We start from the raw sequence: 24802 nt of genomic DNA, 5'->3' as shown, positions 1-24802 counted from the left end.
ACTTCCCACCGAGCCTGGCCGATGTTTTACAGGCTCAATCATTTAAAGGGCAAAACCAGGTTGGATTTAGCTTCGGTGAGGAGCAACCACCTGATAGCAATTTTATGTCAAGAGAATTCACAATCTTACGGACACCCATGTGTCTCTCCCGTCATTTTCCGCACCCTTGCGGTATCAGGATCTTAGAGCTATCATTGCCAAAGGAGGCTGCTACGGCAATGTAACTAATGATTTTATTTTATGCATAATTACATTTAGGTATACATTCCATGTATTTAGACTGAAAAATCTTTAGACTGAAAAATCACTTGAATTCTCTCTGTACTGTATATTTAATATTAAGAATCTAATAGAGAACAATACAGTGTTTTATATTCTGTAGAGAGATTGCTAGAATGCTTTCTGTATTGTACAGAGGTCATTTAAATGATACCTGCTTTGTTTAGAGATGACTTAAATGCTCCCTGCATTGTATAGAGGGCTCTTGAATGCTCCCTGCATTGTTCAGATGTCATTTGAATGCTCTCTGTATTGTACAAAGGTCATCATAACATTTAACATTCTGGTATCACACAGCAAGAAAGAAAATGCAGATGCACTCTCTATAGTGCCAATCCCTGCTAATCAGAATAATTATAATCAACTCTGAAATCTAACATAGAGCAAAATTTTGGTGCTCGGCTTCATTTTTGGCCCAAAAATATGGGCCCACCAACCAACGTCCAGGAGGCCTCATCTGGTCGGCCCATAACACTACAGTTCAAGTCCAGGGCACAGGACCCCACCAAGTCAGCACAGTCCAGCCACCCCAAGGCACAACACTAGTGAGAGGCTAAAGTGTTAGTAAGTGTTAATAAGTAAGAAGCATAAGCTATGTGTTACATAGGTGAGAAGTATTAATGAGAATGCTAAAAAGTGTTACCTTGGTAGAAAAATAATAAGATACTAAATTGTATACATTTATTTAGGACTTACCATCATAGTGCATTTCCCAATATACAGTCTATAAATGCCAGAGATCCATACCAATTAAAAACAGCCTTGGGCATTTTTTTGGCCAAAAATTATGCCAAGCACCTCAATTTTCCTTTATGTTAGATTGCAGAGTTTATTATTATTATGATTAACAGTGCTTGGTACTATAGAGTCTGCATCTATAAGTCTCAGCATGATAGCATCTCTCATTATGTTTGGAATTAGGGTGTGCAGACCATCGTCTCCCCCCCCCCCCCTCCCCCTAAACATTTTTGTATCGAAAATATGAATGTCGACATAGTGAATGCATACCATCTGTATTATGTAGAGATAAGTAGAATGTTCTCTGTATTGTATAAAGGTCACTAGAATGCTCTGTGTATTGTTCAGCGGTCACTTTAAATATACTATGTCACTAAAATGTATATAGCTTACAGAACAAGAGGAAATACGGAGATTGTTATACAGCATATAGAAGTGGAGGTAGTCCTTGTGATAAAACAAAACCAGATAATACTATCTGAGGCTGAAAAGTCTGCCTGCAGTACCAGCCACTGGGTTTACAGACAGGAAATGTAACGTGCATAGCAAAATTGCATCCCTATGATACAAAGCTCGATAAAAATAAAAACTTAAATAGAATTAAGGGAATGTTTGAAAGGTGGGTGCAGATCCTGTTGCAACTGTGATTTTACTGTGACACATGCACAGTCCCCAAAACACCCAGATCCGCAAATATCAGCCAAGCATCCAACTCTAAATCAGACCATAAGCTCCTAAACCTCTAACAAATATCTGTGTGACAACTATTAGCGGCTACAGGATACAGTAACTGACTATCTCTATTTCGTTTCTTTCTTGCTTGTGCGAAGTCTCAGTCTGCAGACCACGCCATCCTTGGGCCGTAGCGTTCCGGTATCTACTAAGTCAAAACTCTGCCCCTCTGCCAGCTGGAAGTCAAACCTTTGTAATAGTTTGGCCATTACTACTTTTGCCTCCATCTGTTGGACAAGAAAGACAATTTAATTATTTAGTGAGTTTACATGACAGGTCAAAACAAACGAGTCGTAGCAGGCCAGTCTTTAGTAGCAGGCCAGTGTGAGTAGCAGGCCCGTCTTTAGTAGCAGGCCCGTCTTTAGTAGCAGGCCAGTCTTTAGTAGCAGGCCCGTCTTTAGTAGCAGGCCAGTCCTTAGTAGCAGGCCAGTCCTTAGTAGCAGGCCAGTCTGAGTAGCAGGCCCGTCTTTAGTAGCAGGCCAGTCCTTAGTAGCAGGCCAGTCTGAGTAGCAGGCCAGTCTGAGTAGCAGGCCTGTCTTTAGTAGCAGGCCCGTCTTAGTAGCAGGCCCGTCTTAGTAGCAGGCCCGTCTTTAGTAGCAGGCCCGTCTTTAATAGCAGGCCTGTCTTTAGTAGCAGGCCTGTCTTAGTTGCAGGCCCGTCTTTAGTAGCAGGCCAGTCTTTAGTAGCAGGCCAGTCTTTAGTAGCAGGCCTGTCTTAGTAGCAGGCCCGTCTTAGTTGCAGGCCCGTCTTTAGTAGCAGGCCAGTCTTTAGTAGCAGGCCCGTCTTAGTAGCAGGCCCGTCTTAGTTGCAGGCCCGTCTTAGTTGCAGGCCCGTCTTTAGTAGCAGGTCAGTCTTTAGTAGCAGGCCTGTCTTAGTAGCAGGCCCGTCTTTAGTAGCAGGCCAGTCTTAGTAGCAGGCCAGTCTTAGTAGCAGGCCCGTCTTTAATAGCAGACCCGTCTTTAGTAGCAGGCCTGTCTTAGTTGCAGGCCAGTCTTTAGTAGCAGGCCTGTCTTAGTAGCAGGCCCGTCTTTAGTAGCAGGCCAGTCTTAGTAGCAGGCCAGTCTTAGTAGCAGGCCAGTCTTTAGTAGCAGGCCAGTCTTTAGTAGCAGGCCAGTCTTAGTTGCAGGCCCGTCTTTAGTAGCAGGCCCGTCTTTAGTAGGAGGCCCATCTTGACTTGCAGGCCCATCTTGACTTGCAGGCCCGTCTTTAGTAGCAGGCCCGGTTTTGAAAAACACCCCCAATATCAAACAATAATGTATAATTTCTAATTCCAAAAGTAGGCAGATAACAGCTGCGGAGAAACAGGTGGCTTATTGACACTTAAATGGAAATGACATTAATCGCCCCAGTAATGCCATCTAACAGATATAGGAAGCTATTCAGAGGTGGACGTAGACGTCCGAAAATCACAAACGAGCAATTTTAGGACTGCGCATGCTCAGCGGCCACAGCGCACGTGAGCAAACAATCTTGATGCGATCACATCGCGGAAGGATGCGTTCGCATCATGACTGACGGGCGGCGAGCGAGCTGTTTGGGGACCAACCAATGACGTCGCCTGCAGTTTCTGCTATCGGAAACTTGGTGGCCGTACTGCGTAGGCAGGGGGCCACCCTCTATTTGAGGTTTCTGGCGATGCAAACGCAATTGAATTGCGATCGCATCGCGGGGCAACGCCACACATGCTGTGCGGCTTTGCCCTGTGCAGGGTCGCAGATTTTGCTAAAGTAGCAAAATCTACGACCAACCCTGAATAACCCCGATAGCCAGCTACACATATTTTTGTAATTTCATATTCATTTAAAGTTACCGCTTCCTCTGCAAAAAAAACGGCCAATGATCCTTGTGTTTCACAAAGTAGACTTACAGCGGCCAAATTAGAGAAGAATGAGCCTTTCGGTCCTCAAGCGGAGAAGACAAGTCACTTGGAGCCTGGTAACATGGACAAAAACGGTGTCCATCTTGCAACCACATTGGCAGACATGCTTGGTAATGATCCAGCTGACTTGTATGTACAGTATTCCTTTTTCTTGTTCATGACCAAGTCAGCACTTTCTGTAGTGACCTTGGCAATTGCAGTAATACACAAAAACAAACTAATGTGTTGGCTGAGGTTGTGTTGTATAAATGTTGTGTAAATGGAGGGTAATGAGACCAAGGAAAGGCATCGCAGAATAAGGGAACAGTATGATGGTAATGTAATGTAATGTAATGTAAAATGGGGGTCATTCCGAGTTGATCGCTAGCTGCATTCTTTCGCTGTGTAGCGATGAGGCAAAAAAACGGCACTTCTGCGCATGCGGCGGCGCACGTGCGATGTACTATTACAATGAACGATGTAGTTTCACACAGGGTCTAGCGAAGCTTTTCAGTCGCACTGCTGACCGCAGAGTGATTGACAGGAAGTGGGCGTTTCTGGGTGCCAACTGACCGTTTTCCGGGAGTGTTCGGAAAAACGCAGGCGTGCCAGGTAAAGCGCAGGAGTGGCTGGGCCAATGCAGGGCGTGTTTGTGACATCAAAACAGGAACTAAACAGTCTGAAGTGATCGCAAGCGCTGAGTAGGTCTGAAGCTGCTCTGAACTGCACAAAAAAACTTTGTAGCCGCTCTGCAATACAATCGATCGCACTTCTGCTAAGCTAAAATACACTCCCAGTGGGAGGCGGCATAGCGTTTGCACGGCTGCTAAAAACAGCTAGCGAGCAATCAACTCGGAATGACCACCAATATCTGAAACCAAACCCCCGGACACTCCCCTCAGTCTCCACAGAACGTAGAGTGTGACGTTTGCTTACCTGTGAAAACACTTGTCCGATACAAGACCGTGGGCCAAGGGAGAATGGAAAGTACGTGAAGTACGGCCTAAAGGGAGAATAATACATATTATCATCCATTATTGGAAGTACCGTTAGATTTATTAACAGTTTCTTATATTTATTTATTAACAGTTTCTTATATAGCGCAGCATATTCCGTTGCGCTTTACAATTAGAACAACAGTAATAGAACAAAACTGGGCAAAAACAAATAGACATATAGGTAGGAAGGCCCTGCTCGCAAGCTTACAATCTATAGGTAAATAGGCATTGATACACAAGGATAGATGCTACCTATAAAAGCAGCAGAGAGATCTAGAAGAATAAGAAGAATAAGAAGTGTGTAATGGCCTTTCGATCTAGCAGTGACCAGATCATTCACTACTTTGGTCAGTGCCGTCTCTGTGGAGTGTTGGGCACAAAAGCCTGGTGAACACTAGATCAAGGCAGTGGCCCTCCTGGTGAGTAGAGGATTCAGACCATTGGGTGAGGCCAAGAGAGGAGGTTAGAGAGAGGAGTTTGGAGGCATGAACAGATTGTGGACTGTCAACAGCTATATTGAAATCGCCCATAATGATGGTGGAGATGGCAGAGGATAAGACGTGTGAGAGTTAGGCAGAAAAATCTTCTAGAAACTGATGTTTGGGTTGTCCAGGAGGGCAATAGATAGCTGCAACACGCAGAGAGAAGGGGTGAAAACCCTGATAGAGTGAACTTCAAATGATGTGAATGCGAGTGATAGAACCTGAGGTAGAACTGTGTATGTGAAAAATTGGGACAATAATATTCTAACCCCACCACCTTTACTATTACCAGGCCTGGATGTGTGTGTGAAGTGGAAACCACCGTGTGATAGTGCTGCAGGGGAGGCTGTGTCTGATTGGGTGAGCCATGTTTCTGTTATAGCCAGCAGATTAAAGTTGTGAGAGATAAAGAGGTCATGGATGGATGCTAATTTGTTACAAAGATAGCGTTATTAACAGGGAGATATTTTGAGATGAGTGAAGAGATGTATGTTGGTGCAGTTTGGTTAATAGCCTTGTATGTAAGTAAAAGTATTTTATATTGAATACGGTAGAATACAGGTAACCAATGGAGGGACTGACAGAGCGTATCAGCAGACAATGAACGTCTAGCAAGCGAGGAAGATTAGCCTTACAGCTGCATTCAAAATGGATTGTAGTAGTGAGAGCCTATGTTTGGGAAGGCCAGTAAGGAGACTATTGCAATAATCAATATGGGAGATGATGAGTGCATGGATTAGGGTTTTTGCAGTGTCTTGTGTAAGATAAGGACGTATTTTGGATGTGTTTTTAAGGTACATGTAACATGATTTAGAGACAGATTGCATGTGGGGAACAAAGGACAGTTCAGAGTCAAGGATGACACCGAGGCAGCGAGCTTGTGGGGTAGGGGTGATTGTCGCATTGTCAACAGTTATGGAGATATCAGCTTGGTAACTACTCTTGGCTGGTGGAAAAATAATCAATTCTGTTTTGGATCCAGTGTAATGCGTGTACAGGTTTTCATACTGTAGCATATATGGAAATGCCCAAAGCAGAGGCAGCTATTGAGATTTCTAGCTCTTCTGAGTGGAGAAGTCATTCTTATTCAGTTCCCACAGATGCGCATTACCATTGAGTACTGGGAGATGGCTTCCCTGCACGTCTCTATGTGGTGTAACGTAAGGTCAGCTATTTGCAGGACCCTCGACCTGACCCCCCCCCCCCCCCCCCCCTGTACCCGGCTTGCATTGTATCAGGCACCGTGTGACAAATAACAGATTATCTTGCAGCTGGCGCTACTCGCTTCCTTACGCCAGCTGCGGCGCGAGGAAACCATGGGAACTCCTCACATGTACCCACCATCATTACATCATTAGTTTTAGACTGACAACCCTTTTTAAAGACTTTTTGAATGCCCTCTTATATACGCAGAGGGCCTGTTGCTGATTTGAATGCAAATTGTTCGTAACCACCTGTAAATGCGCCATCATCATCATCAGCACCCTGCTGAGCCAGCCTGTATTTATCTTCTACCGCATTCAGACCGCAAATGCCGGATCCTACCCAGTAAGACAAACGTGTACTTACCGGGTGGGATCCGGCATTTGCGCTCCGCTGCTGGCTTTCCGACCCGGCAATATACCGGGTCGGTTGCCATAGCAGCGGAGGGAGCAGCAGCAGCAGGGGCGGGGGTGGAGGCGGCGCCGGGAGATGAGCTCATCTCCTGTGCCGCCTCTCCCTATGCTGTGAATGGGAACCGTGTCGCATCGACACGGCTCCCATTCACACCGCACCTGACCCGGTAATCAACCCGGGTAAAACCCTTCTTTTTTACCGGGTTGAATTACCGGGTTAGGCGACCTGCTAAATCGTCAAAGGACCTTTCACATCGCACACTGACCCGGTTCGACGCGGCAATATGCCGTGTCGATACCGGGTTATTTGTGCGACGTGAAAGGGGTATTCCTTTCAACAATTTACTTACCAGAATGTTTTTGGATTGTGAGAGGAAACTGAAGTACCCAGGGGAGACCCATGCAAGCATTGGGGAGAGCATACAAGCTCCACAAGGATAGAGCCTTGGTGGGATTCGAACTCAAGACCTCAGTGAGGCAGTAATGCTAGCCATTACACCATCCGTGCTGCCTCATTACAGCTCATTTACACCTCCTTCAGTCACAGGCATTGCCGGTACTTGCGTAGGCTCGGTTCCAGAGCAGAGGCAGTGTGAAAACATGCAATATACGCTATACGCTCTGCAAACAGGCATTCGTCTAGTATAGCATTAGGCCCTGTGTGTGTATATGTGTGTAGTATTAGTGTAATTGGCGCCTTGGGGTTGTTATAACACCCCAATTTTTGTGACAGAATGACCTAATGTCAAATAAAATCTTGTTTAGGAAAACAAACAATAAGTTCCAACACGCAAAATTTATTAAAATTTATACAAGATCATCTGGCAGCACGGACGGTGTAATGGTTAGCATTACTGCCTCACAGCACTGAGGTCATGGGTTCGATTCCCACCATGGCCCTAACTGTGTGGAGTTTGTATATTCTCCCCGTGCTTGCGTGGGTTTTCTCCGGGTACTCCGGTTTCCTCCCACAATCCAAAAATATACTGGTAGGTTAATTTGCTCCCAACAAAATTAACCCTAGTGTGAATGTGTGTGCGTGTATATGTGATAGGGAATATAGATTGTAAGCTCCACTGGGGCAGGGACTGAGGTGAATGGCCAAATATTCTCTGTAAAGCGCTGCGGAATATGTGTGCGCTATATAAATAACTGGTAATAAATAAATAAATAAATAATCTGATACTGTATTGATATAACTGTCCATAAAACATTTCAACCACCACTAACATCCACATCCAGTGGTGGTCCACATAAGAGCAGATGTACAAATATTTCTTTTGCGAACTCCTCCTTCAAGGATTGTAATTTGGAGGTCAGATCACAACAAATTTGATAACCCAATGCGTTTTGTCTCTCACAGAGACTTCATCAGGGGTACATCTTATTCGAGTAATTAGCCTCAAACAATCACTGGATTCATTTGCTCTGGGATATTAACATCGGTAAAAAGTGGATCATCCACTATGAGTACATAGCCAATAATGCCTGGCCAATCAAGAGGGATAAAAGTGTGGAAATTATGGAATCAAAAACCCACTGGAGATTCATATAATTCACAACCTGATCAATCTTAAATATCGGCATGTGATACTCAAAGAATCAAAATCTGTAGTAGCACTCAATGGTTTTGTACCAATAGTGTGCTGTGCTGTGTGTCCCAATATCACATTGATACTGGGACACACAGCACCGCACACTGTTGGTACAAAACCCAGTTTATTGTCGGGTTGCTGACATCACTGCCAACACGTGCAGAGGCGGCGCTTGAAAATTAGATGATCTCCAAGCGCTGACTCTTCCTATTCAGGGAGAGTGCCAGGTCACATTGACTGGCTTACCCGTTCACAATGCACCGCAAGCCGGGTTAAACGCGTGTTCAACCCTGTTCGCTACCCGAGTAGAAATACCAGGTGGTTCTACCCGGGTATTTCAACTGGCCCCTGTCAGACCGCACGTTCAAGTGCAATAACCAGGGTTATTGCTGGCAGTCTGAAAGGGGTAGAAATCTATAATAGCACACTTCCTTTATAAGTATATAAAGTAACACAGCATACAATGTTAATGTAGCGCATACAAAATAAATATTTACCTCTGGGCATCAGGGCTAAATCGCTCCGGGTCAAAGGTGAGCGGATCCTTGAAAAACTGCTCCATCCTTCCGAAAACATATGCATTAAACTACAAAGAGGAATAACGGGCGCGGTGAATTGACGAGGAGTTTAATAGAAATACACAGTAAGACCCAATTTACATTCTATTAGAAATCTTCCCAGTAATCTAAACACTTTGGGGTATATTCAATTGAAGTCGAAAGCTGCCGTCTGTCGAAAAGACGGCAGTTTTCGACTTTTTTAGGTCGGAAGGGGTTCCAACCTATTCAATCTAACCCCAAATTATTCGACAAGTCGAGGAATTCGGCTTGTCGAAAAGCACGTGGATCGGCGGAATAGCTGCCGATCCACGTGCTTGTGTCGAAAACGGCCATCTCAATTCGACTTTAAAAAAAGTCGGAGTGAGATGCGGGAGCAGAGACGGGGAGAGCCGTGCCGGAGACGAGGGGAGAGTCGCACCAGAGACGGGGAGAGCAGCGCCGGAGACGGGGAAATGAATGTCGGAATGGATCCGACTTCAATTGAATATACCCATTTGTGGTAAATTTCCTAAATGTCGCTTTTCAAAGCCACCGTGTCTTTGCCAGGTATGGATGCTGACTTTATAGGGAAATAATAATAAAAGCATAACACGCCAGGTTTGTATTTAATATCACTGGCCCTTTAAATCCAGCGGCCAAAACCGCCAAAGACGCATCAACGCTGGTCAGCAAATGTACACCATTGTAATTGTTAAATATATACAAGTTATTCTTTCTGTACGGTTTTCCTCCCCAGTTCTGACAGCTCCGTTGTTAGACCGCCCTGTACAAACAGGGTGTAACTAACAATGAATGGCCTTGATAAATAGGAGCGTACTGGGAAAGGTTCTACAAATATGGTAAAGTAGTCTAAGACATAGGGGGGTATTCAATTGTTTGAAAAGTCAGTTGGGTGTCTGTTTTTTCCTATCTAATAGACAGGGGAAAAACAGACACCCAACCGACTTTTCAAACAATTGAATTCCCCCCATAGTGCCTGACTCAGAGATGGACGCTAATCCAGCTGCAACTGTGTTCGTGTACGCAAATGCTGTGCGAGAATATGGAAATGTTGCAGCCGCCTAGATTTGTATAATTCAGCTTGCAGCACTGCTGCTGTAACGTTCACGTGCTGATGCCCGTTGCCGTGTGCGCTTGCGCAGAAGCTGTACTGCGTACTGTGAGATGCGAGCGCCTCTGCATGACTGACAGGCAGAGGCGTTCGCAGAGCGAGAGGGGGCGTCGTGTCGGTGTTTCGGGGGTTGGCAATGGGAGGGGGGGGTGCAGTCCGGACAACACAGGCGTGTCCGGACTCTTTGTGGGGCGGCGGCTGCGTGACTTTCCACGCAGCTGCTGCAAGCCAAAAGATGGCAGGTAGCCGTCTGCCTTCGAAGCTCAGAGAGCTACCCTAAACATGCCAAAGCATCGCCGTCGTGTAAAGAGTTTACTAAGCCTTGCAGAGAGATAAAGTACCAGCCAATCAGCTCCTAACTGCCATGTTACAGTCTGTGTTTGAAAAATGACAGTCAGGAGCTGATTGGCTGGTACTTTATCTCTCTATTTATCTCTCTATTTAAGTCTATTTATCTCTCTCCAAGGCTTGGTAAATAGACTTCTTAGTACGGGACACATTTTGTAACACCAAACGAGTAAAAATGCACCAAACAGAATGTATTGCTTTAATATAAGATCCCACCTCCCTCTTGTACTATAAACCCTCCTGACCAGGGCCTTCTATACACTATATGGCTGTCAGCACTCTGATTGGTGGATAGCTCCAGCCATCGACCAATCAGCATGCTGCCAGCTAATCACTGCCTGGCTGGAGGCTGGGAAGCAGGTAGAGAACACTGCTTTGCCGCTCTGATTGTGTGTAATACACAATAAGTATGACTGGGCAGCATTCTCTCCCTGCCTCCCAAAAAGCTCGGGAGGCACCAGCCCGAGGGGCAGATTACCCCCGGCCTAGCCCTTCCCTTCTCGAAGGCCCCTAGGATTGTGGGGCTTTGGGCAGCTGCCAAGTGTGCCTATACATTAAGATGGCCCTGAGTTCCAACACTGGTTCACGTAGAGAAACAAATATATATAATGTAAGATTGGATTTCATTTCAATGAATTCAGCTCATTACACACAAATCATAATAAGGGGAAATGTTCCCATTACTGGACGATCATACGGTAACTTACCACTAAGGTGACTCTGGGAGGAATAGAGAATCCTTCAATCACCATTTGCTTATCCAGAAGCCGCGAAGTGCCAGGCGCTGTGGGGTACAGACGTAACGTCTCTTTGAGGACCTGCGTCAAGGCAGAACATTTATTCTTATTATGTCATAGAAGCATACATTAAGAGTGACCTCAGTGAACATGAAATGTTGCAGCCACTAAACAAACATTTTATCTACAGCAGAATCCTCATTTCCTAAACCCGGACGCTGCGGTGAACGCGGATCTGACGTAATTGCTCCAACATTGCATGCAGGGAAATAGATGCGGATATTTGCATGTATGCATCTTTATACGTATCTTGTGTTTAACAAGATTTAGGCCCAGATTTATCAAGTCTCGGAGAGCGATAAATTGCACGTATAAATACACGTATAATAGCACGGATAAAGTGCCAGCCAATCAGCTCCTAGCTGTCATTTTTCCAAACACAGCCTGTGACATGGAAGTTAGGAGATGGTTGGCTGGTACTTTCCCGACGGTCAAAACACTGACAACAACTGACCGACTGTCAAAATCCCGACAAGGCCAAAATACCGACATTTAAAATCCCGACAAGGCCAAAATACAGACATTTAAAATATCGACAAGGCCAAAATACAGACATTTAAAATCCCGACAAGGCCAAAACACCGAGATTTAAAATACCGACAAGCTCAAAATACCGACATTTAAAATGTCGACAGATCGAAAAGTCGACACGAATTTCTCAATGTTTTTTGGGGTGTGTATGTCGACATGGACACCGTATAAGTGTACCGCTGCGCGCGCCATGCTTCGGACACTATTATATTCCCCCGCCAGGTCCACTGGGATGGTAAAGTATGAACAAGTCGGTTTCAATGTAAAAATCAGGAATCACTCACGTCGATATTTTAATTGTCGGTATTTTGATCAGGTCGGGATTTTGACCGTCGGTCTATGGTTGTCAGTAGTTTGACCGCCGGAATTTTGATTGTAGGTAAATTGACCGCATCCCCCTCAGTATCCCTAGAATTCTACCCCTCTATAAAGGTAGTCCAGCGTTACACAGAGACACACCTGCGATAGGTACTGCAGCTTGGTCAGATCTTCATATTCAATATCTCTTTTGGAACCAATCGCTTCATCTACCTCAGCTTGGACTCTGCGTAGAGACACACACACTGTATAATTCCACTTTCATTTTGTTTTGTTAATGCCCTCAGAGCCGTCTCCAGCCCCTTCACCCACATCACTGAGACCTGAGTCTCGGCTGCATGGAGATGCAGTGGATTGCTTACTTCCAGTGCTTAAAGTGGTCCTAGAGAGGTGGAGGAACTCACCCCCCCCCCCGGCGCCCATGCAATAAAGGTGACTACAGCGTGCGCCCCAAAAAGGGGGCGAGTTCTAAAAAAGAGGCGTGGTCACACAATAGTATCCCCAATTAAAATTATGCCACACAGTAGCACAATCTTATTCACATTACACCACAAAGTAGTGTTCCTTATTCATGTTATGACACACATTAGTGTACTTATACACAAAGCCCACTGTAGTAGCACCCCTAATACACATAATGCCCACAGCAGTAGCACCCCTAATACACATAATGCCCACAGTAGTAGCACCCCTAATACACATAATGCCCACAGTAGTAGTGCCCCTAATACACATAATGCCCACAGTAGTATTGCCCCTTATACATTGCCCACAGTAGTAGTGCCCCTTATGCAATGTCCACTGTACCGGTAGTGCCCACAGTGGTAGTGCTCCTTATATAGAGCCCATAGTAAAGGTGCCCCTTATGCAATGCCCCCAGTAGTAGTGCCCCTTATGTCCCCAGGAGTGATGCCCCCTATGAAGTGCCCCCTTTACAATGCCCTCATTAGTAGTGCCCCCCCAGTAGTAATGCCCGTAATGCTAATGCCCCTAGTCGTTTAGCCCTCTGTAGTTATGCCCCCTGTAGTTATGCCCCCAGTGGTAATGACCCTGCGGTTATGACCTCAGTACTTTACCCCACTTTAGTTTAGCCCCCAGTAGTTTAGCCCCTGTAGTTATGCCCCCAGTAGTTTAGCCCCTGTAGTTAGCCCCATGTAGTAATGCCCCCGAGTAGTTTATCCCCCCAGTAGTTTATCCCCCCCAGTAGTTTGCCCCCCCCAGTAGTTTGCCCCAAGTGGTTTGCCCCCTTGCAGTTTGCCCCCCAGTAGTTTTCCCTCCCAGTAGTTAGCCCCTAGTAGTAATGCCTTTCCCAGTGGTAATGCCCCCCAGTAGTAATGCCCCCCAGTAGTAATGCCCCCCAGTAGTTTGCCCCCAGTAGTAATGCCCACCCAGTAGTAATGCCCCCCAGTAGTAATGGCCACCAGTAGTAATGCCCGCCAGTAGTAATGCCCCCCAGTAGTAATGCCCCCCAGTAGTAATGCCCCCCAGTAGTTAGCCCCCTTGTAGTTTGCCCCCCAGTAGTAATGCCCCCCAGTAGTAATGCCCCCCAGTAGTTTGCTCCCAGTAGTAATGCCCCCCAGTAGTAATGCCCCCCAGTAGTAATGCCCGCCAGTAGTAATGCCCCCCAGTAGTAATGCCCCCCAGTAGTAATGCCCCCCAGTAGTTAGCCCCCTTGTAGTTTGCCCCCAGTAGTTTGCCCTCCCAGTAGTTAGCCCCTAGTAGTAATGCCTCCCCCAGTAGTTTGCCCCCCAGTAGTAATGCCCCCCAGTAGTTTGCCCCCCAGTAGTAATGCCCCCCAGTAGTAATGCCCCCCAGTAGTTAGCCCCCTTGTAGTTTGCCCCCAGTAGAAGCACCGCTAATACACTGAAACATATATTTAAAAAAAAAAACACAATACTCACCAAGCCCCGCTCCTGCGTCCGACCGCTGCAGTCCTTCCGGCGTCCGCTCCTCGGCACTATGGGAGAGACGTCATGACGTCTCTCCCATAGCACACACTGACAGATCACCTGGTTTGGCACATCCGGTGGCTCCAGCAGTGTCTTCTGGGTCCAGCAGTCAGCTGATGGCTTCCGCCTGATCCTGCAGTGCTTCAGGCGGTGAGTATCCCCAAGGCTTGGCACACACTAGATGATATATTGTCCAATCTGGTGGATCGAACTGATATATCGTGCACTTCGTCTGACCGGTCTGCAATGCAGACCAATCAGAAGATGTTTTAAATGACATCATGCTTCTGGTCATCCCACAGTGTGTACCTGTCAGTGTGTACCCCGCTTAACCCCTAACCCTCCCCTTTCACATCCTAACCCTTCCCTCCAGCAGCCTAACCCTAACCCTCCAGTGCTGCAGTTTAACCCTTACACCCGCCCTAGCATCTAACCCTAACCCTCCCGCAGCCTAACCCTGATCCTCCCCTGTTGCAGCCTAACCCTAACCCTCCCCATATGCAGCCTAACCCTAACCCTCCACTGCTGCAGCCTAACCCTAACCCTCGACTGCCCAGCCTAACCCTCCACTGCCACAGCCTAACCGTCCCCTCCTGCAGCCTAACCCTAACCCTCCACTGCCACAGCCTGACCCTAACCGTCCCCTCCTGCAGCCTAACTCTAACCCTCCACTTCCACAGCCTAACCCTAATTGTCTCCTCCTGCAGCCTAACCCTCCACTGCCACAGCCTGACCCTAACCTTCCCCTCCTGCACCCTAACCCTCCACTGCCACAGCCTAACCGTCCCCTCCTGCAGCCTAACCCTAACCCTCCACTGCCACAGCCTAACCCTAACCGTCCCCTCCTGCAGCCTAACTCTAACCCTCCACTTCCACAGCCTAACCCTAATTGTCTCCTCCTGCAGCCTAACCCTAACCCTCCACTGCCACAGCCTAACCCTAATTGTCTCCTCCTGCAGCCTAACCCTCCACTGCCACAGCCTGACCCTAACCTTCCCCTCCTGCACCCTAACCCTCCACTGCCACAGCCTAACCGTCCCCTCCTGCAGCCTAACCCTAACCCTCCACTGCCACAGCCTAACCCTAACCGTCCCCTCCTGCAGCCTAACTCTAACCCTCCACTTCCACAGCCTAACCCTAATTGTCTCCTCCTGCAGCCTAACCCTAACCCTCCCCATCTGCAGCCTAACCCTAACCCTCCCCATCTGCATCCTAACCCTCCGCTGTTGCAGCCTAAACCTCCCCTCCAGCAACCTTTCCCTTTTGTAGCCTAACCCTCTCTCTAGTGTCTAACCCTCCACTATAACAGCCTAACCCTATCCCTCCATTCCTGCAGCCTAACCCTCTATTGCCATAGCCTTACCCTCCCCTCCCACAGTCTGACCTTAACCCTCCACTACTGCAGCCTAACCCTAACCCTCGACTGCCACAGCCTAACCCTAACTATCCCCTCCTGCAGCCTAACCCTCCACTGCCACAGCCTAACCCTAACTATCCCCTCCTGCACTCTAACCCTCCACTGCCACAGCCTAACCCTAACCGTCCCCTCCTGCACCCTAACCCTAACTATCCCCTCCTGCAGCCTAACCCTAACCGTCCCCTCCTGCAGCCTAACCCTAACCGTCCCCTCCTGTACCCTAACCCTCCACTGCCACAGCCTAACCCTAACCATCCCCTCCTGCAGCCTAACCCTAACCCTCCACTTCCACAGCCTAACCCTAACCCTCCCCTCCTGTACCCTAACCCTAAGCCTCCACTTCCACAGCCTAACCCTAACTATCCCCTCCTGTACCCTAACCCTCCACTTCCACAGCCTAACCCTTACTGTCCCCTCCTGTACCCTAACCCTCCACTGCCACAGCCTAACCCTAACCGTCCCCTCCTGCACCCTAACCCTCCACTGCCGCAGCCTAACCCTAACCGTCCCCTCCTGCACCCTAACCCTCCACTTCCACAGCCTAACCCTAACCATCCCCTCCTGCACCCTAACCCTCCACTTCCACAGCCTAACCCTAACCGTCCCCTCCTGCACCCTAACCCTCCACTGCCGCAGCCTAACCCTAACCGTCCCCTCCTGCACCCTAACCTCCACTGCCACAGCCTAACCCTAACTATCCCCTCCTGCACTCTAACCCTCCACTGCCACAGCCTAACCCTAACCGTCCCCTCCTGCACCCTAACCCTAACTATCCCCTCCTGCACCCTAACCCTCCACTGCCGCAGCCTAACCCTAACCGTCCCCTCCTGCACCCTAACCCTAACTATCCCCTCCTGCAGCCTAACCCTAACCGTCCCCTCCTGCAGCCTAACCCTAACCGTCCCCTCCTGCAGCCTAACCCTAACCATCCCCTCCTGCACCCTAACCTCCACTGCCGCAGCCTAACCCTAACCGTCTCCTCCTGCAGCCTAACCCTAACCCTCCTTTCCCGCAGCCTAATCCTACCCCTCGGCTTCCTGCATAATGTCGACACTGTGATGTTCGCGTTATCATTTTTAACATTATGACTGTATCCCCAGAAAAGGAGTGAAGACTGGGTCAGGCAGAGATCCCATAGGCTAGTGTGAAGAATTGAGTTAAGAAATCCTAGGCAGGTATACATAGTGGGGCCCTGATAGCTGCCACTCTGGGACTTCCAAACGTCTCCACTGAAATAAAGCAGCAGAACATCGCTCTGCATTCATATACACCAGGGGTGTCAAAGACAAGGCCCGCGGGCCAAATCCGGCCCGCCAGACCTCGTCTGATGGCCCGCGGTGCCGCCGCCATGAAACCGCCTTCTCCCGAGTGCCCAGCTCGGGGGGGGGGGGGGGCGGGGTTTCGCGGAATGACGCGATTGCGTCGTGACGTCACGGCGCAAACGCGTCATTCAACGAAACCCCGTCGGAGGAGGGAGAAGGGAGCCGCGCAGACGAGGAGGGAGAGGCGGCTGAAGAGCGGCGAGAACCGCTTCAAATGTAAGTCAGCCCCTCTCCCTTCCTCTCTCTCTCCCTCCTTCCACCACCTGCCGCAATGTGTAAAATGGGGACCTGTGCCTGCCACAATGTGTAAAATGGGGACCTGTGCCTGCCACAATGTGTAAAATGGGGACCTGTACCTGCCGCTATGTGTAAAATGGGGACCTGTGCCTGCCACAATGTGTAAAATGGGGACCTGTGCCTGCCACAATGTGTAAAATGGGGACCTGTGCCTGCCACAATGTGTAAAATGGGGACCTGTGCCTGCCACAATGTGTAAAATGGGGACCTGTGCCTGCCACAATGTGTAAAATGGGGACCTGTACCTGCCGCTATGTGTAAAATGGGGACCTGTGCCTGCCACAATGTGTAAAATGGGGACCTGTGCCTGCCACAATGTGTAAAATGGGGACCTGTACCTGCCGCTATGTGTAAAATGGGGACCTGTGCCTGCCACAATGTGTAAAATGGGGACCTGTACCTGCCGCTATGTGTAAAATGGGGACCTGTGCCTGCCGCAATGTGTAAAATGGGGACCTGTGCCTGCCGCAATGTGTAAAATGGGGACCTGTGCACTATAAAAGGGGGCACATGGCTGGGCACTATAAAAGGGGGCACATGGCTGGGCACTTTAAAAGGGGGCAGATGGCTGGGCACATATAAGGCAGGTGGAGCGGTAAATTTTGGATAGACCTACAGATACAACCGGCCCTTTGATGGGGACCAAACTGCTGATGCGGCCCCCGATGAATTTGAGTTTGATACCCCTGATATACACTATATTAGGTCCTCATTTGCATTTGCAGCTCCTTGCGGGTTTTCCGGGAGTAGATGAAAAGGCCCCAATATATGGTAGACTGTGTTAAGATTTCATATGCTGCCTATGCTATACAAGAACTGAAAGGACAATTACCATAGTCCCGTTACACTAATGATCATTTGTCATGGACTGTAATTAGCTGACTGACCTTTCCAGTACTTCGGGGTTCCGTGCCAGTTCCATTACGACAAAGGACAGCTGATTGGCTGTTGTTTCTTGGCCTACAAAAAGGATTCGTATAATGCAAACCAATCCACTGTAGACGGTAAATCGTAAATGTCAGCACAATGGGGGTCATTCCGAGTTGATCGCTAGCTGAAAATGTTCGCTGCGCAGCGATGATGCAAAAAAAAACGTCACTTCTGCGCGACGTACTTTCACAACGGCCGATGTAGTTTCACACAAGGTCAGGAAGAGGGCGTTTCTGGGTGTCAACTGACCATTTTCAGGGAGTGTTCGGAAAAACGCAGGCGTGCCAGGAAAAACGCAGGCGTGGCTGGGCGAACGCAGGGCGTGTTCGTGACATCAAAACAGGAACTGAACAGTCTGAAGTGATTGCAAGCGCTGAGTAGGTCTGAAGCTACTCTGAAACTGCACAAAATTATTTTGTAGCCGCTGTGCGATCCTTTCGTTCGCACTTCTGCTAAGCTAAGATACACTCCCAGAGGGCGGCGGCATAGCGTTTGCACAGCTGCTAAAAACAACTAGCGAGCAAACAACTCGGAATGACCCCCAATGATAAGAACTCAGGATAATAAGAACTAATAGTTGTTACTATACAATAAACGTTATACACACCAGCAATGAAAAAAGTGACAAAATTATCCAACAACGTTTCCATGTCACACGTTTCTTCCAAAGCTGGAAAGATACAAAAGAGAAAAAGAAAATAACTATTAGCTTTGAGTCTGTGCCCCTTAATGACAGTTGGCCGAATTCAGATACGGTCGCAAGGCGGCTATTGTACGCAAGTCGTCCGATGTTTTCTTACTGCGCATGCGCCTGGGTGAGTGAATTGCGATGGTTAGTGCACTAAGGAATTAGTCGCAAAGTGAGTGGCAGGAAGACAGTGTTTGGGGGTGGTAAGGGAAAGTGGTCGGGTACACGCAGATGTGTCATGGCCACTCAGACTTTTCTGAGCGTGCATAAATTAGCAGTTGCGATCTTACTACTGGAGAGCCCTCTGCGTCCTGGGAGAGCTGCTCCACCTGCACATCTTCAGAGGCACTCAGACTCTGCCACATGACCCGATATGTGACGATGGTACCGATGTATCAGCAGTTATTCACTGTCAGACGGAAATGATGAGACAGCTGTGGGCGTCCCTATGCTCAGGTTAGCTTCTGCGCAAATTAGCATATAACCGCAATTGCGTATGGCAAAAGATAGCACCGGCAGTAGCAAGAACAACCACCTGTAAAGTAGGCCCACTACATATTCCTGGTCAGCACTTCCTTTACTGTTATTAAAGAGCCCTCTCATTGGGGCATATCAGAAATGGTACAAAATATGTTTATCCCACACAGACTGATCTGAAAAATTTTGTTTAAACCCTTCAACAAAAACCATTTGCCTCCCAATTTGGATAAATGTTTCTGGGTAATCAGAAATGTTGATGTCAGGATTTACTGACCTATGAAGAACTAGAGCAGCTGATTATAATGGCATAGTGTGGCAGCCGCAATGTCAGTAATGAGCAAGTCAACAGCAGAAGGTTGACACGGCGGCCGCAGTAGGTGCTGGGAGTGATCTGATTGGATAGCTCCCATGGGGATTGCAAAGAGAAGCCGATAGGCGTCTATTATGTAATGCCAGCTACAGATGGCATTACCCTCTGTCTCCAAGCTCCGGAATGCATCGCACTCCAGAGATTGGTACATACGGGAATGCGGGTAAATGCTCAGAAAACTTAATTTTCTGAGTTTTTACAGCAGCTTTAGTATATCCCCTGGCCACATACTGAACCTGTGGCAGCATACTGGGCACTGACAATGGAAAGTGTCAATCAACTAGGCTATCTGGAAAGGAAAGGGTTAATTATTGGCCGGAGAGTATGGACACAGATACAATTGTGTATCACACAGCACTGACGTTTATTAAAAGGGTTTATAAAACTGTTCAAAGTAGGCGTCATATCATTCGAAGCATGTGCAAATTATTTCCAATCACGATAAGACTATCACATATACACTTTAAGCTCAATTTTGTATTAACAGCAGAGGGCAGTATTAGCTAAAATATTAAGCAAATAATGTCAATTTTTAGTCTTTTATAAGAATTTAGCATGTATTAAAAAGTCTTTGTTTGCTATCCATAAGAATGCAAGTGCTAACCTTGGAATAAGCATAGTGCAACATTTGTATAACAAACACTAGACATCCAGAAATTTTGCTGAGAAGTATGTGGGAATCAGAACTAAGCAGCTCTGGGAAACTATCTAAGGTGCAGATTTATTAAACTTTTTTTTATAAAATAATGTGAAAAAGGGAGTTTTCACACCCATTTCACATTATTTTAGTATCACTTGGATGTACTAAAAGGCTTTTGGAGCTGTATTTGTGGGTTATGACGCACAACAATCCCCAATAATGGCTGTTTGTTTATAGGTGATGGGTGCACCTTCTCTATATTTCTTTGTAAACACCCGGCAAATTGCCATTGAATGCCTTGTAGCTGCCATTGGTGCCTTTTCACCTTCTCCAGCCCTACCTTGGCCCGGGAGGAGGCCACACTCTTTGCCCATTACCAACATGGAGGAGAAGCAGCTGTTTGCAAATTAAGGGGTCTATGTACTATGCCTTGGAGAGAGATAAAGTACCAACCAATTAGCTCCTAACTGCCATGTTACAGGCTGTGTTTGAAAAATGACAGGAGCTGATTGGTTGATAGTTATCTTTGTCCAATTTATCTCTCTCCATGGCTTATTACATAGACCCCTAAGAAAGGAAGTCACCATCTGCAAGGGGTGAATATGATCACTGAATGAGTGACATTAGAAGGTATGTTAACATCTCCCTTTCAGTATTTTAGATCCCCCCTAAACCCTGGTACTCTATGTGATCCCACAGAAGTAGCTGAGGTCCTGACAACAGCACCACCAAGGAGAAAATGCTGAAAATATCGTCTCTATGTACCTGCCCCCTTGAGAATCTGCGACAGTATGTCCACTGGTATCTCTTCTCCATCTTGTATCACTTTCTGTCTCCTCTCAATACATTCCTTCCCTGTCTGTCGGAGCAGCCTCACACTGTCCCGGACATCTCGGAGAAAAGCTTGTTTTCCTGGGGTGCACTGATTAGATAATAACAAGAGGGTCTCAACTTTGTTAAGTAGTTTCACATCTTCTTTAGAGACTTCCATGGTGAGTTTTTTATCTTGTATAAAGAGATTGTAAGAAAAGAATCAAAATACATTTGGAGAGGAATTGTCACTGCTTCCTCTTTTGTTCTCCCCTAGTGGGGAGTGTCCACTGTGTTGGACACTTGCTTGACCTTGTCTTATCCACTAGTGCTCTATTTCTGGCTTTTCCAAGAAAGCCTTCCTGCTCTCCGACCACAAACTCCTTTCTTTCAGCCTTGATGTGCTTCATGCTCCCCACCCTACTCTCAACTCCACATACGGCGAGACCTAAATAGCTTTTGTCATGATCCGCATCTCATCTTCTTCAAGACCAATCCATTCTCCAATAACTACACTGCCCTGTCCTGCCTCAATTCATCTCACTTCTCTGCCCATCAGTACCACCTCTCCTTTCCTCCCTTACAGTAAATGGCACTGCCACCTACTCCAAATACAAAATCAATACTGATTGACACAACCACTCCTCAAGCCGGATCATACACAGACACACACATAGACTGCTGGTGTCACGATCCGGGTATCTGGACGCCATTTCTTACCCATCAGATGCCTCCTAAGGCTGGCTCAGCGCTCCAGGACCGGATCCCATCTGTTATCCTGATGTGTACATTCCTGTATCCTCTCCTGTCACTCTGGGACGCTGTCACAGTAAACACCATATTACACCTGGCATGGCGTCTCCCGCGGCCTCCGCCGCCGTCCCTGCTCTTCTGCATGCAGAGTGTCTGAGTGGCGATTACGTCAGCCGCGGCCTCCGCTGTGTCCGCGTGGTTGGATGTGCATCTGTCAGCCTGGCGCCTCCTGTCTCCGGTGGCCGGCGCCGCCATTACTGTTTTCATTACCACATGGATTACAAACCAAACTTCCCTCCAAGTGTCTGCATGGGCGCAGCCATCTTGGATTCTGTCAGCTGATCATTTCCACCAATCTGTTCTCAGTATTGATAATCTGCATAATTGCCTAGCCAATCCCTTCCTTGCTGCAGGTATAAATACACTGTGCCTGAGCAAGGAAGGCGTCAGTGCTTTGGTTGTCAAACCTAGTTCCTGTTTGTCTCTCTCCTGTGATTGTCTTCCAGGTTCCAGCTCCTGTCTCAAGACTTCTACCATAGAGACCCGCACCAGCATTCCACCTGCGGTGTAGCCTGACTCTCCAATCCATTGTGGATTCATCTGTTTCCAGCTACAACATTACCTGCTTCCAGCTCAGCTTCCAGCAGAGTACAGCTTCCCTTAAAGGGCCGGTGTCCTTTCTACACTTTACCACTCTCCACCGGTATTATTATTTCTCCGCTCTCAAGTTCTACATTTCAGTTCATATTTCATCGCTCCCAAGTTCATTTATTATTTAACTGGTTCAAGCCAGTATCCACTCCGTGCTAACAACAGTCTGGTTCCAGCCAGTATCCACAGCAGCTGTTTTATCTTCAGCAACCCAGCTTTCCCTGGAACACCAGCTGGCACAATCCTGGGTTATCTCCATTGCTACAGTCGGGCCTGGTAAGGACTTTCCATCTAGAAGATCATAAGAACTATCTCACACTACCAGTGCCCTGTGGCTCCTGCCATCCTGTAGTACCCAGGAACTGTATTTATTCTTTGCTGACTTTTACGTTTTCTTTTACTGCTGCTGTGTTGCGGAGTTGTCATAATAAACATCATTGACTTTTATCCAAGTTGTCGTGGTCACGCCTTCGGGCAGTTATTATTCATGTTACTTACATGTCCAGGGGTCTGATACAACCTCCCAGGTTCCGGTACATCTCAGCCCCTACAACTGAGGCTGCCTCCCGTCAGCTCAGGCCCTCAGTTGTGACAGTAAGCACTGACCTAATGAATCCAGCCGGAGACCAGGATCAAGCGGCCAGGCCGATGCAAGAACTGGCAGCCCGACTAGAACATCAGGAGGCTGCACAGGGCCACATCATCCGCTGTCTCCAGGATCTCTCTACTCGGCTGGATGGGATTCAGACAACTCTCCGTGGATCAGGCGCGTCTGGTGCGTCAACCACAGTGACTCCAGCTATAACCCCACCCACCTTACCCATTTCTGCTCCACGTCTTCATCTTCCAACACCAGCAAAATTTGACGGATCTCCAAGATTCTGCAGGGGATTTCTCAACCAGTGTGAGATTCAGTTTGAGCTACAACCTGGCAATTTTCCCAGTGACCGTACAAAAATTGCCTACATTATTTCTCTTCTCAGTGGCTCAGCCCTTGATTGGGCATCACCGTTATGGGAGAGGTCCGACACCCTGCTATCTTCCTACACTGCCTTCGTGTCAACATTCAGGCGCATCTTCGACGAGCCAGGCCGGGTAACCTCAGCTTCATCCGAGATTCTCCGTTTACGCCAGGGGTCACGTACTGTAGGACAATATCTGATACAGTTCCAGATCCTGGCATCCGAACTGGCATGGAACGACGAGGCCCTGTATGCTGCATTCTGGCATGGCTTATCTGAGCGTATTAAAGATGAGTTAGCTACCAGAGACTTACCTTCTAAGTTAGATGAGCTAATCTCACTCTGCACGAAAGTTGATTTACGTTTCAGAGAGAGAGCAACTGAGCGTGGAAGATCATCTGCTCCAAAATCTTCTGCTCCTCCTCCTCGTCAACTGTCCCCATCTAAAGATGAGCCCATGCAACTTGGCCGTTCCCGTTTAACTCCTGCTGAGCGCCGAAGACGTCTCTCCGAGTTTCTCTGTCTCTATTGTGCAGCTCCGTCTCACACCATTAATGCCTGTCCCAAACGTCCGGGAAACTCCAAATCCTAGCTCGCCAAGGAGAGGGCCGGCTAGGAGTAATGATCTCCTCTCCATCTCCTCAAGATTGTAATCTCCCAGTCTCGCTTCAAGTTGCTCAACGTTATCGGAACGTCATTGCCCTCCTTGATTCCGGAGCAGCTGGGAACTTTATTACCGAAGCCTATGTTAAACGGTGGTCCCTACCCACCGAGAGACTTCCTTCGTCCATTTCTTTAACTGCCGTGGATGGCAGCAAAATTTTTGATGCAGTTATTTCTTTAAGGACTCTACCAGTTCGTCTGAGAGTGGGAGTTCTTCATTCCGAACTTATTTCTTTTTTAGTGATTCCAAGAGCCACACATCCTGTGGTCCTGGGCCTTCCATGGCTCCGTCTTCACAATCCTACAATTGATTGGACGACTACGCAAATCCTGGCATGGGGTTCCTCCTGTGCTGAGACATGTTTGTTTAAAGTATTGCCTGTCTGTTCTTCCTCCCCCAGGTCGTCTGATGTTCCACCTCCTCCATATCAAGATTTCACGGATGTGTTCAGTAAAGCTTCTGCTGATATCCTTCCTCCTCATAGAGAATGGGACTGTCCGATTGATCTCGTTCCAGGGAAGGTTCCACCTCGAGGCCGAACTTATCCGTTGTCTCTGCCTGAGACGCATTCTATGGAGGAATATATTAAAGAGAACCTAGCAAAGGGGTTCATTCGACCTTCTTCTTCTCCAGCCGGCGCAGGCTTCTTTTTTGTAAAAAAGAAAGATGGTGGTCTGCGGCCGTGCATCGACTACAGAGGTTTGAACGACATTACCATCAAGAACCGTTATCCTTTACCCCTGATTACTGAGCTCTTTGACAGAGTTAGCGGAGCTACCATCTTTACAAAGCTGGACTTGCGAGGTGCATACAATCTCATCCGGATCCGTGAGGGTGACGAGTGGAAGACCGCCTTTAACACCCGTGACGGACATTATGAGTACCTCGTCATGCCCTTCGGATTGA

The 24802-nt window shown here is 47.7% G+C and overlaps 1 protein-coding gene across 1 annotated transcript in view; it reads right to left on the bottom strand.

Annotated features, from left to right (window-relative positions):
• Positions 1–235: 235 nt before the first annotated feature.
• Positions 236–24802, bottom strand: part of LOC134981153 (cholesterol 24-hydroxylase-like) — a 44023-nt gene continuing 19456 nt past the window's right edge. The window contains exons 8-15 of the mRNA XM_063948366.1: positions 20822–20978; positions 18486–18548; positions 17836–17908; positions 12105–12189; positions 11025–11135; positions 8796–8884; positions 4544–4610; positions 236–1976 (exon numbers count right to left, since the gene is read on the bottom strand). Coding sequence (XP_063804436.1) covers positions 1818–1976; positions 4544–4610; positions 8796–8884; positions 11025–11135; positions 12105–12189; positions 17836–17908; positions 18486–18548; positions 20822–20978 — 804 coding nt within the window. The 3' untranslated portion in view covers positions 236–1817. The remainder of the gene's footprint in view (positions 1977–4543; positions 4611–8795; positions 8885–11024; positions 11136–12104; positions 12190–17835; positions 17909–18485; positions 18549–20821; positions 20979–24802) is intronic.

This window comes from Pseudophryne corroboree, chromosome 12 (genome assembly GCF_028390025.1).
Source record: "Pseudophryne corroboree isolate aPseCor3 chromosome 12, aPseCor3.hap2, whole genome shotgun sequence".
NCBI classification, from domain to species: Eukaryota; Metazoa; Chordata; class Amphibia; order Anura; family Myobatrachidae; genus Pseudophryne; species Pseudophryne corroboree.
Note: the sequence above shows the minus strand (reverse complement) of the source record. Positions and strands in the feature narration are given on the sequence as shown.